At 56.0% G+C, this 12114-nt stretch overlaps 1 protein-coding gene across 2 annotated transcripts in view; it reads left to right on the forward strand.

The window, feature by feature from the left end:
• Window positions 1–12114, forward strand: part of SCUBE1 (signal peptide, CUB domain and EGF like domain containing 1) — a 138824-nt gene that overhangs the window by 109777 nt on the left and 16933 nt on the right. For both annotated transcript variants that reach the window (XM_046013125.1, XM_046013126.1), the window contains 5 exons: window positions 239–361; window positions 9130–9249; window positions 9532–9636; window positions 10494–10607; window positions 11402–11539. In XM_046013125.1, the coding sequence (XP_045869081.1) occupies window positions 239–361; window positions 9130–9249; window positions 9532–9636; window positions 10494–10607; window positions 11402–11539 (600 nt within the window). The remainder of the gene's footprint in view (window positions 1–238; window positions 362–9129; window positions 9250–9531; window positions 9637–10493; window positions 10608–11401; window positions 11540–12114) is intronic.

A 12114-nucleotide genomic window follows, 5' to 3' on the forward strand; every position in this document is an offset into this window, starting at 1 on the left:
TCCGGGTGCAGCTGCAGGAGTTCGGCAAACTGCTGGGGGAGGGGGAGGGCTGCCGTCTGTGTCCATCCGCCTCGGGGGTGCGCGCTCCTGCATGTGACGCGTGCGGCCGCCTGTCTGCATCTCACGCGTGGCCAGCAGCCCGCAGGGTCAAGGGAGTCTCGGCCCTCTTGTCCTGGGTGGCCCCGCCCTGCCAGTCAGCCTCCCGCCCTGATGCCCTTCCTCCCACCTGCGCTTCCAGATGTGGACGAGTGCAGCATGAACAACGGGCACTGCGACCAGGGCTGCGTCAACACCAAGGGCAGCTACGAATGCGTCTGCCCCCCGGGGAGGCGGCTCCACTGGAACCGGAAGGACTGTGTGGGTGAGTGCCCTGGGGTGGGCCGTCGCGGGAACCCCCGAAGAAGGGCCTGGGTGCTGGCCTCCCCGCTCCCGCCAGATGCCTGGATGGGAAGGGCAGTGACCTCTCAGGGAGGGGCGAGCAGGGGCTGAGCAACAGGGAGGGGCGTTCTTGCCAGGGAATCCCTGCTGCTGGGAGGGGGCTAACGGGAAGGAGGACTTGCAGAAGAGGAGGGGACATCAGCGGGAGGGCACTCTGGGTGTCCGCCAGAGGCACAGAAATGGATCTGCAGGGGAGGGGGACACAGAGGTGAGGATCTGAGGGTCAGTGTGTGGCCAGAGCTGTGGGCTCAGGAGGAGCTGGAAGCCCGGAGGGCACAGAGGCCTCGGCTCCCCCATCTGCCCCTGGTCCTGCCCTGGAACCTGGGGGAGGAAAGGGGGTGGCTGCTCGGGCTGCAGCGGCATCAGGGTCTAGAGGGGAGCCCCTGGGTCTCCACAGCCCCACCACCTGCCCAGGCCAATGGCCCCACAAGGTCCAGAAGGGGAAGAGGAGGGGAGCTCCCAGTGAGCCCAGGGTTCCTGTGTCCTCTGCTGGTGGGCTCCGGAGAACTTGGGGCATCTCCAGGCCAAGTCCTGGACAGCCCGCACATTCCCTGGTTCTACGAACACGTGGTCACCCACTGCGTGCCGGGCCTGCTGTGGATGCTGGGACCACGGCCCTGAAATGGCTTAGATCCTTGCCCAGCCATGCCCTAACATCCCCAAGGCAGCCAGAGCCAGCCTTCAATTTTATTTTTTAAACTTTTTTTTCTCCGTGCCCAGCATGGAGCCAGACACAGGGCTTGAACTCACGCCCCTGACATCAAGACCTGAGCTGAGATCAGGAGTCAGACATTTAACCGACTGAGCCACATAGGCACCCCCAAGAGCTGAATCTCAGAATGTTTCTCTCTCTGCTTAGAGCCCTCCACGACTCCTCTTCATGGGGAAGCAAAGCCAGAGTTCTTAGAATGGCCCAAAGGCTGCTGGACCCTGGTCTGATGGCATTCTCCCTCTCCCTCACCCGCTCCCCGCCCGCCTTGGTGACCTTGAGGCTGCTGCCCACCCCCAACGAACATGGCCATGCCGGTGCTCCCCTCTTGGCCTGGAGGGCTCCTCACCCCTGTCGCTGTCTGCTCTGGGAGGCCTTCCCTGCGCCCCGCCCACCACGCCCTGCCTCCTCATTTTCTTTCCTCCTGTTGTACTTCCCGCCGTTAGACACAGCATATGCCTGCTCTCCACCGTGGAGCAGAGACCTTTGCCGGTCTCGTTCTCTGCTGTATCCCCAGCACCTAGGACAGAGCCTGGCAAGTGTAGGCACCCAGTAAATACTTGTCGAATGAATGAGTGGAAGTATCGAAGAATGGATCCCATCACTTAGCATCTGATATAAAATTTATGCAGAAAGTATTGCTTATTTCAGTAAGGACTGCTGCGCTGCTCAGGCCTTCCTGGGCAGCAAAGCCCCCCGCTGGTCTCGTCCTGAGTTGCAGGAAGGAGCCTGTCCATGCTGGAGAGGCAGCCTTAAGTGGGGCACGTCCCGGGAGCATGGCTCGTGCTGGGTACTAAGGCTGAATGGGTTGACCTGTCTTCGGAGCCTGCACTGAGTGAATCTGCCATCTATTAGCTGACTTTCCGAGCCTGGAAAGTCGTGGATGGATTGGCTTTCAGAGGCGTGTCTGCCGATCGATGAGGTTGTGCTGGGTCTGGTGTTGACTTGTTGCCAAAGCTGTCCGGCCAGCAGGCTTTCTCTGGGCGTATGGGGAAGGGGCGCTTTTATCCTCAGCACCCTATCGGTCATCCCTCCCTCAGTCAGAGCTTCAGGAGCGGCCACTGGGCCTTGTCTGGGTCCTCACACGGCCACCGACCCTGCACCAAGAGTCTGATTGTTGGTCACAGTCAGTGTGATTTTATCCCATTTCTCCCAAGTCATCTGCTAGGATCTCAGCAACTACATAGAACAGTTAACATTCTGGGTACTAGATGTGGGAAGACTAAGACAGACAGGCATGACTTAGAACATTCTTAGAAGGTTCTGGAAGGCCCTCCAGACCCAGGACCCGAGAGTTCCCAGGGCTGACCAAGAAAACTGGTTCCACCAACTCCCTGAGTCTGCCAGCAGCGTGCAGGTTGCTTTCCCTTGTAACCTCGATGTGGACTGTCTCCCCTCACCTCTGCTGTGAATCCAGGTCCAAAGGGAAGGGCTGGCAGTGATGACTCCTCTGATTGGTCAGAAGAAAATCCAAGTTCTCACTGTTCCCCTGAGCGCTTGCCCTAGGAAGTCCGCCTGGTCCAGGATGCCCCCCACCCTACACCATAGGCTGTCTTATAGAATCCACAGCAAGGGGCACCTTCCTGGTGATCGCTGGAGCTGCCCAGTTCCTAGGGGTGGGACCAATAGCCTCCACGATCTGCTCATATGTGTCCCTCGGAAGGGAATTCTGTCCTCAGACCGTTTGCAAGAAGGCCTCGTTCACTGAGGGGTTGGGGAATCAGAACAGACTGATAGCCCCCCAGAACTGTCAGCTGTGGTCCCAGGGGACTTTGACGAGCCAGATCCCATATAACACATGGGATCTACCCCAGTGGAGCTGTAGGGATTTTGTCTGTGGTGTCGTTGTGAGAACCAGCCTGCTACGCTGCAAGACAGCCGAATCTGCCTCCCCGAGCCCGTGGGCATTCTCCTTCACTCCTGTGTTTGTCCACAACCAATGTCGTCGTGAATAAGCTTTGTGTGACGTACTCTATACCGCCGTTCAATATCAATTTCCCTAGCAATACATGGGAGGACTGATTTAAAGTATTCGGATGGTGATTCTCACTAACAAGGCCCAGATCCAGGCCAGTTATTGGAGGGGGAAGCATAATGGAGCCGGTCAGCGGTGCGTGACCTTAAACACATAAGGTGGGAGAGCGTGAGCCCAAGAACCGAGAACAAGGGTCTGCCGGGGAGTGCGTGGAAGTCAGTAGTTGCAAACGTCAGGGAGAATTATTCCAGTGGCCTTGGGTGAGAGCCGTCCCAGTGTATCATCTTTTGCCCGTCCTGAGAATCTTGGGAAATGGTTGGTTAGGTGCGCTGTCCGCTTCCAGGGTTCTCTCAAGGACAGCGGTCAACGGTCTGTAAGTTGTGACTTCCTAGTAAGTTCTGAAAAATCCACTTCTGTGTTCCCAAGAGATATGGGTAGAAAGACAGTGAAACTTCTGAGTGATCTATGAGTAGCCCTCCCAGTAAAAGGTGCTGCATGTGACTAAGTTGAGCCATCCCAGGTAAGGGACACAAGACCTGGTAGTAGTTTAGCTCCTATACGCGTGGCATTTTCCCCCAAGTGACTGCTTCGATTCATCCAGAAAGTAAATGTGCTATCATGAGTGCATAATTTATCACCCATAAAATCCATCTGGAGGGGCGCCTGGGTGGCTCAGTGGGTTAAAGCCTCTGCCTTCGGCTCAAGTCATGATCTCAGGGTCCTGGGATAGAGCCCCGCATCGGGCTCTCTGCTCAGTGGGGAGCCTGCTTCCCCTCTCTCTCTGCCTGCCTCTCTGCCTACTTGTGATCTCTGTCTGTCAAATAAATAAATAAAATCTTTAAAAAAAAATCCATCTCCAGATGGGACCTAAGGGTCCCTTAGGGCTTGTTCTGGTCTTTACACGGTACCCAGGGTTCTGCCGACTACAGGTGAGCCTTGAACCGCTCATCTCCTCCACTGGCCTGGGAGAGTCTCACCCCATCGTCTGACACCACAGCCAGCTTGTCCCCCGCCCCCACCCCTGGGATGAGTTGTCTTAAAGGAAACATTCGCACATGGCCACGTGAGGTGGTCTGGTGGGTCCAGGGGGCCGCCCTGGCTTCACTGGGATACCATCCTCGGTGCTTGCAATGCGACTGCTCCCCTTGGCTCCTTCTCAGAGTAGGAAGGCAAACGCAGCGTGTGTCTGCGACAGAATCCACACACCTTTTCCACGGATCCGTGTCTCTGTGCTGTCTGTCGGAAGTCCTGCCTAGAGATCACGGTCAGAGCAGTCCACGCAGCATGATGATCCAGGAAACAGGGCCTCTGACTTCCATCCCTCGTGCTGTGACCTCTGAGCTGCAGTTATGGGCAGTAAACCTCCATTTCCAGAGCGCCACTAAGTTGAACGCTACAGCAATCGGTACACAGAGCTACCCTTGATCTTGAGCAACAGAGCGTGTCCTAGAGATGGCCAAAGGTTCAGCCAGTCAGGAGGGCTTGATTCCAGCCTGGACAGGTCTTATAAATCCAACCAAGTGTCGTCTTGACTCCTTTTGTTTTTCGTTTTTAGTAACGGCTTCACTGAGCTGTAATTCACATGTCCTACCCCTTCCCCGTAGTGTGCAGTTCAGTGGTGTTTCCCAGAAATTTCCCAGAAATGTGTGACCACAATGAATTTTAGAGCATTTTCGTTACTCCAGAAAGAAACCCTAAGCCCAAAGCAGTCACTCCTCATTTTCCCTCGACCCCCAGCCTTAGGCAACCATCATCTACTTCGTCTCCACGGATCTCCCTGTTCTGGACACTTGGCGTAAGTGGACTCCTACAACATGGGGCCTTATTATTCCATTTGTGTAGTATTTTCAAGGTTCCCCATGTCAGAGTGCCTGTCACTGCTTCACTCCTCTTGACAGCCAAATGAGAGCCCGCTGTCTGCTCACACCACATCTTGGTTGTCCGCTCATCGGTTGATGGACACGTGGGTTGTTCCCAGCTTGGGGCACGCCATGAAGAACGATGCTGTGAACAGTCCCATTCGGTGCCGTTTGCTTGGGTGTGTGCCAGGGTGCGGTTGCTGGGTTGTGCCCTTACGCCGGGTTTTACTTTTGAGGAACTGCCTGCTTTTCCAAAGAGCCTGTGCCCTTTGCTGTCCCACCAGCAATGTGGGATTTCTCCACGTCCTCGCCCACCCTTGCTGTTTTCTGACTTTTGGATTACGGCCATCGTGGGGGGTGTGAAATGGGTTCTCGTGGTGGTTTGGGTTTGTATTTCCCTGACGGCCAGTGGTGTTGAGTACCTTCCCCTGTGCTTGTTGAGTATTTGTAGATCTCCTTTCAGGAAATGTCTATTCAGCTCTTTTGCCCGTTTTTAATTGTGTTACTTGTCTTTATTATTCAGTTATAAAAGTTCTTAAAGTTCTTCGTATACTCTAGACACAAGTTTCTTACTGGATGTATGATTTGCAGGGGATTTTCCCCATTCTATGAGCTCTTTTTTCATTTTCTTGATGGTGTCTTTTGAAGCCTACAGGTTTTTAATTTTCATAAAGTCCAATTTGCCAATTTTTTTTTGTTTGGCTGCTTGTGGTTTGGGTGTCATTTTTAAGAAACCACTGCCTAGGGGGCGCCTGGGTGTCTCAGTGGGTTAAAGCCTCTGCCTTCAGCTCAGGTCATGGTCTCAGGGTCCTGGGATCGAGTCCCGCATTGGGCTCTCTGCTCAGCAGGGAGCCTGCTTCCTCCTCCCTCTCTCTGCCTGCCTCTCTGCCTACTTGTGATCTCTGTCTGTCAAATAAATAAATAAAATCTTTAAAAAAAAAAAAAAAAGAAACCACTGCCTAATCCAGGGTCGCAAAGATTTACAGCTGTTTCCTTCTGAGAACTCTGTTAGAGCTTTAGATCTGATACTTAGGGAGACTTACACTTCAGCTCTTGTACTTTTGATCCGTTGCAAATTAATTTGTATATGGTGTGAGACAGGGGTCCACCTTCGTTGTTTTGCCTGTGGAAAGCCAGTTGTCACAGTGCCATTTGTTGAAAACACCATTCTTTTTCCCCGTTGAATTATCCTGCCATCCTCTTGAAATCCATCGGCCATAAATATGTGGGTTTATTTCTGGGCTCTCTTTTCCTTTCATCCGTTTGTCCTGATGCCCGTATCCCACTGTCTTGATTAACGTAGCTTTACAGTGAGTGTTTACGTCACGAAGTGAGAACCTTCCAGCGTCGTTTTTTGTGTTCAGGGTTGATCTGGCTGTTCTTGAACTTACCCGAGTTTCCACATGAATTTTTAAGTCTCTTCATTTTTAAGATACATGCCATCAACCAACAGTAGTGAGTCAGGGCTTGGTGTGGAATGTCCAAAAGATCTGTTTTGGATATGAGCGCGTCTGAAGTACAGACACAGAGAGATGAGTTTCTCCATCAGGAAGGGTAGGAGTTGCTCAGCGGTAATATGAGAAGGATGAAGGAACCAGGCACCATAATTAGTTCAATGACAAGCAGAAAAAATGCTGGGTGCTCTCAGTTCACAGTGGGGATCATCCTGCACATGGTACCCTCGGATTAAAGGTGATTCTAGGACAAGATCTAAAGATGCTCCAACTACTCTAGCCAAGGCCTTGCCCTGAGGCAGCGGGGGACAGGCCTTGGTCATGGATGTTCGCCGTGTTGTTGAGCTTGTATCCTGAGAGCATGACCTAACTTTGGCGTGTTCATACCAAAAAAAAAAAAAAAAAAAAAAGTTATGACAGTCTGGACTCTTCCAGGGCCCTGTTCCGTCTGTTCTGCCGATGCTGTGGAAACTTTGCCCCAGGGATCCTGTTTTGAATCATGCGTGATATGCATGTGAAGACCCCTAGCCACTAGAAATTGTATCATGTGTAGGAGACTTTTCTGGGACTTCTAGAAATAACCTCCCAGGTCTATCTCAGGTGTATTTATTTGGAGTCGTATTTTAGCTGGTGGGTCCATTCGCAGAGGAAACCCTGCCACATGACACGGGTAGGGGCTTTGATCCACGGAAGGGAGGGCTGTCTTCCCGGAACGGCTCCCAAGGAGCAGTTACACGTTGGAACTTGGGGAAGAACCAAGGCTTGTCAAGAGTATCCCCCCCGCTCAGTCGTTTTAGTAAACCAGAGCCAATCAAGGTCATGGCCCCCAGCCTTCTGCCACTCCCTGTCTGCGTTCGGAGCGGCCTCTCACTATCTCCATCGTGTTCTCCCACAACCAGGCATTCTTACTTTAAGGCAAATGAATTTATTTATTTATTTATTTATTTATTTATTTTTGCTTATCGCCTGTCAGTTTGCCTTCCCTCGTGCTTGTTAGGTGACTTTAAACTTTTCTCTGGCTTTGGTATTCGCGGTGGTGGGATCAGTGAGTACATACGGTGGGATCAGAGATGTTGCCTCCAGGCAGCTCGTCAGCTGCACCTGCTTCCCGGTGCTCGCTCGGGACATCCCAGAACCCTGGGGCCAGAGACAAAGGACGTCAGTATTCAGCACAGCGATCGGGGTAGAGAGCACATTTGTGTGGGTCCCCCTGCCCCACCCCCGAGTCCCCTGTGCCCCCTCGATGCCATGCAAGCAGAGAAATGACATCACAGCCGAGGGCCACCCAGCCTGGGAAACTCACCACTCCTATGGTGAACAGAGCCAGTGGGCTCCTTCTCTAGGAGGAGATGTTCCCTCATCCCTCGAAGCTTTTCAAGGCAAACACCACCCTGAGAAATGGTCTGGGGCCAGAGCTATCAGCGTGTTGTGTCCTCGGGGGTCCCAGTGAGAGCACCCAGCAAGAGCCCCCAGGATGCTCAGGGCTGGGCTGGGCTGGCTCCCCCCATGAGTGTCCCCCGCTGGCGCCAGGAAACAGAGCTGCCAGCTCTCAGTGACAGTCCCTTTAGGAATCTGGAGAAAGTCCAGGGACGGTCCTGGGCTTTGGTCTCCCTTGGAAGTTTTGTAGATGTTTCTCCCGCTTCTCAACCAGCGGGAACATTGGTTCTTCTCGTGGCCCTTGTGTCTTGCATTATCTGCCGGTGGTTTTACTCGAAACTTCCCGATTCTTTGGGAACAGAGGACTCGGCCTTGTGTCTACTTGGGGGCCAGCTGTTTTATCTGGAGGCTGCAAGTCTGTTTTCATTTCTAGATTGTTAACTTTCTAAGATTCCTTGAAGATGTTGAGCCACATGTTGAAAATCACCCACACTGACAATTTCCCACTTCGATTTGTTTTCCTGGCTGAGTCCCCGGCTTCAGCCTACTCCCACGAGCGACATGAGCGTTGACGACAGCCTGCGGGGGATGCTTCCAGGGGCTTGCATCCCTGACCAGCCAGACGGGGATGAAATCAGTTCTGAGTTTACCGTGGCTATAGACCTGTCAGTCCGCAAAAGAGTTAAAAACATCTGAGAAGGGCGCCTGGGTGGCTCAGTCGGTTAAGCATCTGCCTTCGGCTCAGGTCATGATCCCAGGGTCCTGGGATCGAGCCCCATGCCAGGCTCCCTGCTCAGCAGGGAGTCTGCATCTCCCTCTGCCTGCCAAATAATAAAATATTTTTATAAATAAGTAAATAAATAAAAAACCCCTATGAAACCCTGAGGAGCTTAGTTTGGAACTTCTCCGGACACCTAATGGATGTGTCCAGTGGCTGCCCCAAGGAGGGGTTCCTAGTGACCCTCACATAAATCAGAGCTTGGTCACTGCCAAGAACCCCATGTCATTTCCACCTGCTCCCTTACCCAGAGGGGCATGGCCCTGCTCTGGAGAATCCAGCCCTGCCCTCTGGTCTGGGCCTATGGCACGAGCACTCTCATAGACAGCCTGGACTGGTCAGAGGGAGGAGGGAGCAAGCCAGCTTTCTGGGCTCGACTACGTGTGGACCCCGCCGTCTCCTAGACCTTTCCCCCCAGGATCTGGCCACAGGGTGGGGATGTGGCAGGAGTCCCCGGTGGTCCACACTCAGGGGCAGGGCTTTTAGAAGCCTCCACCCTAGCCCCCTCCAGCCCTCTCTTATGTCTTTCCCCTCCTCAGAGACGGGCAAGTGCCTTTCTCGTGCCAAAGCCTCCCCCTGGCCCCAGCTGTCCTGCAGCAAGGTGGGCGGTGTGGAGAGCTGCTCCCTTTCCTGCCCAGCCCACTCACTCTTCGTGCCAGGTAACCCGAGGCCGACCCCGGGAAGGGATGAGGGGGTGGGGTGCGGGGGGGCCTGCCTTCCCTGGGGTCCACCCCATGCTCCCTGCCATTCTCCAGGAAGGGGCCCAACCTAGGAATGAGGCCCCCCGGCCCTGATCACTGAGAGACCCTGGCCCGCTGTCTGGTTCCCTGTGGACCCCAGCGTTCCTCTCCACAAGCACGGGGGGCTCGTTCCCTCCCACAGTGACCCCTCTGAGGCTTCCAGGATCTGAGGCCTCCATCTCTCCCCCGGCCTCTCTGCAGACTCAGAGAACAGCTACAGCCTGAGCTGCGGCATCCCGGGTCTTCAGGGCAAGACGCCGCCAAAACGCAACGACACCAGCTCCGGCGTGGGGCGCACCTGCTCAGGTAGCCCCGCCTGTCCGCGCCACCGGCGCCCGCTGCGCCCGCTGCACCCCGGACCTTACAGCCAGCCCCCCAGCGGGACAGTGGGGAGGGATGCTGCCTAGGGAAGAGCTTCCTGGCCTGGGGCCGGCCTGGCACGGCCTGGGACCCCTGGACCACACTCCGGTCTGTGGTGACTCTGACATGCCAGGACTCCTCGGGTCTCTGGCTCCGTTCCAGTGAAGCGAGTCGCCTCCGCTGTGACCCTGAGGGCCCAGAAGACCTGTGCCCTTCGGGCCCCACCAGCCGGGTCCTGGTCCACACAGCGCCAGCTCCCCTGCCTGCGGGCGCGTCTTCGGCAGCTTTGTGTACTGTGGAAGTTGAATTCAATGTCACGGGGGCGTCGGTGGGCGTGTAGCGGGTGGTGATGCCGAGATCTGCCATGGTCAGGTTCTTCATCCAGGCAGCTGGGATTTGCCCTTGGAAGGAACCAGCAGTTCGGCGCATCTGTCCTATTTCAAAGCCCCTTCCCTTCCTTGCTTCCCTCTCTCTTCTGTTCTGCCCCCTTTCCTAGTAACAGGAGCCACCTGAACTGCCCAGGGCAATGGGGCAGGCGTTAGGAGGCCTGCCTTTCCTCCTGCACGGAAGATCCCCAGCTGGGTGGCCCCCCCGCTTGAGCATGGCCCCAGCATCCATGCTCCCACCTTTTTCAGGCCGGACAAGGAGAGGAAAGAGACAGCGGGGTTCCCCCAGCCTCCAGGGACTTGGTCGTCCCACTAGCCACCCCCTCCCGCTCAGGCACTTCCTCTGTGGCCCCCGGCCGCACCCCCTCCCTGCCCACCGGAGAGGCTGCCACCTGGGGGGATTTGGCCTTTCCCCAGGTGCACCTGCCCCCATCAGGCAGAAGGCCCGCTTCAAGATCCGAGACGCCAAGTGCCTCCTCCGACCCCACGGCAGGGAGCCAGCAAAGGAAGCCCTGAGGCAGTTGCTGCTGGGTGAGTGGGCTGCCCCCGTGCCAGGCCACACCAAGGGTGGAGGGTCCCCGCACCTGAGAGCTGGGAGCCCGGGGTCCAGCGGGGCTGGGTTTCCAAGGATGGGGACCTCTCTTCGTCCCCACAGTCATGGTCCCTAAGCCCCAGGAGCCAGGCCTGGAGCACTGTAGATGGTGGTGATGTCCCAGGGCAGTGTTTGATTGGAAAATCTGGGTCCCCCAGCATTCCTGGGGCCCACGGTCCCTACCTCACCCGGGGTTAGATGAGCTCCCCAGGGCAGGTGTTGGTGTGCAGCCTAACTGTCCAGAAGGCCTCCCAGGCCTCACTCGGCCACACATTCTTGAATGAGGGAGGCCAAGAGGGGCGTTCCAGGCTTTCCAGGGGAAAGCTCGGTGAGAAGGGCCCAGGAGAAGAGCGCCCCAGCTGTTTCCGTGAAGATTCCTGAACATCTTAGGATCAATTCCTCCCCAGAGCTAACAGAGCGCAGCCCGCAGGCAGACCCAACCTGGGCCCAGCCCCATGGAGCCGAGCTGCACAGCGTCGCTGACCAAGTATGCACGAGTGCCTCCGTGGGCAGCAGTGTGAGGGGCTCAGACGGCTGGTGCAAGGCCTGGCTCAGCCACCAGCCCCTCATGAGACCTCGAGCCAGCCTGGTCTCTGGCCTCGGTTTCCCTCCTGCACCGCAGACGATTAGACAACGCAGAAGCCTCGCTGCCGGTGATCTGTGCGCAGGGCTCCAGAGGACCCTGCTTCCTGCCCTGTGCCACCTTTGCCATAGTGGTCCCTTCTTTGTCCAGAAAACTGCCACCTGACCTTTGTGACCCTCAAATGTGACTCCTCTAAGAAGAGGCGCCGTGGCAAAAAGTCCCCATCCAAGGAGGTGACCCACATCACAGCAGAGTTCGAGGTGGAGACGAAGATGGAAGAGGCGTCAGGTGCGTGAGGCTTTGGACGGCCTCGGGGAGGGCAGGGGCCTGGGAGGGCTGGCAGGGTCTGCCCGGCATGAAGCTGGTGACCACCTGAGCTGGAGGCAGAGGCCAGCCAGCCAGGCAGAGGAGGGAGGCGCCATGTCACCCAGAATGGAATAGGAGTCCCAGGGCAATGAGAGGGACAGGGCTCAGGGGCCCATGATGACAGCCGCACCACCTCTCTCCACCCCGTCAATACCCTCGCTGGGGCCTGGGAAGGTTCATGCCTGTAGAGTTTCTGGAACAAGAGCGACAAGGGCCTATCTTTCCCAGGTTCCAGAAGGGGGCTTGTAATGCTGGCTTGTGTTTCATATCAGTGCTTTCCTCTTGGCTGTAAATGAGAGCTGAGTTGTGACAGAGAGTTGAGATCTGCCCATGGCCCCGTGCTGTGTGTGCGGAGCCCTGGGCACTGCGGAAAGAGGGGACCAGACAAGGGTCCTCGTGCTGGCTCCTCCAATCTGCGGTGTCGCCTTGAGCAGGTCACACCTCTCGGGCCCTCAGTCTCCTCCTCTGTTGGATGGACGCCACAGCGGTGCCTCGGC

This window comes from Meles meles, chromosome 7, assembly GCF_922984935.1.
Source record: "Meles meles chromosome 7, mMelMel3.1 paternal haplotype, whole genome shotgun sequence".
Lineage (NCBI taxonomy): Eukaryota > Metazoa > Chordata > Mammalia > Carnivora > Mustelidae > Meles > Meles meles.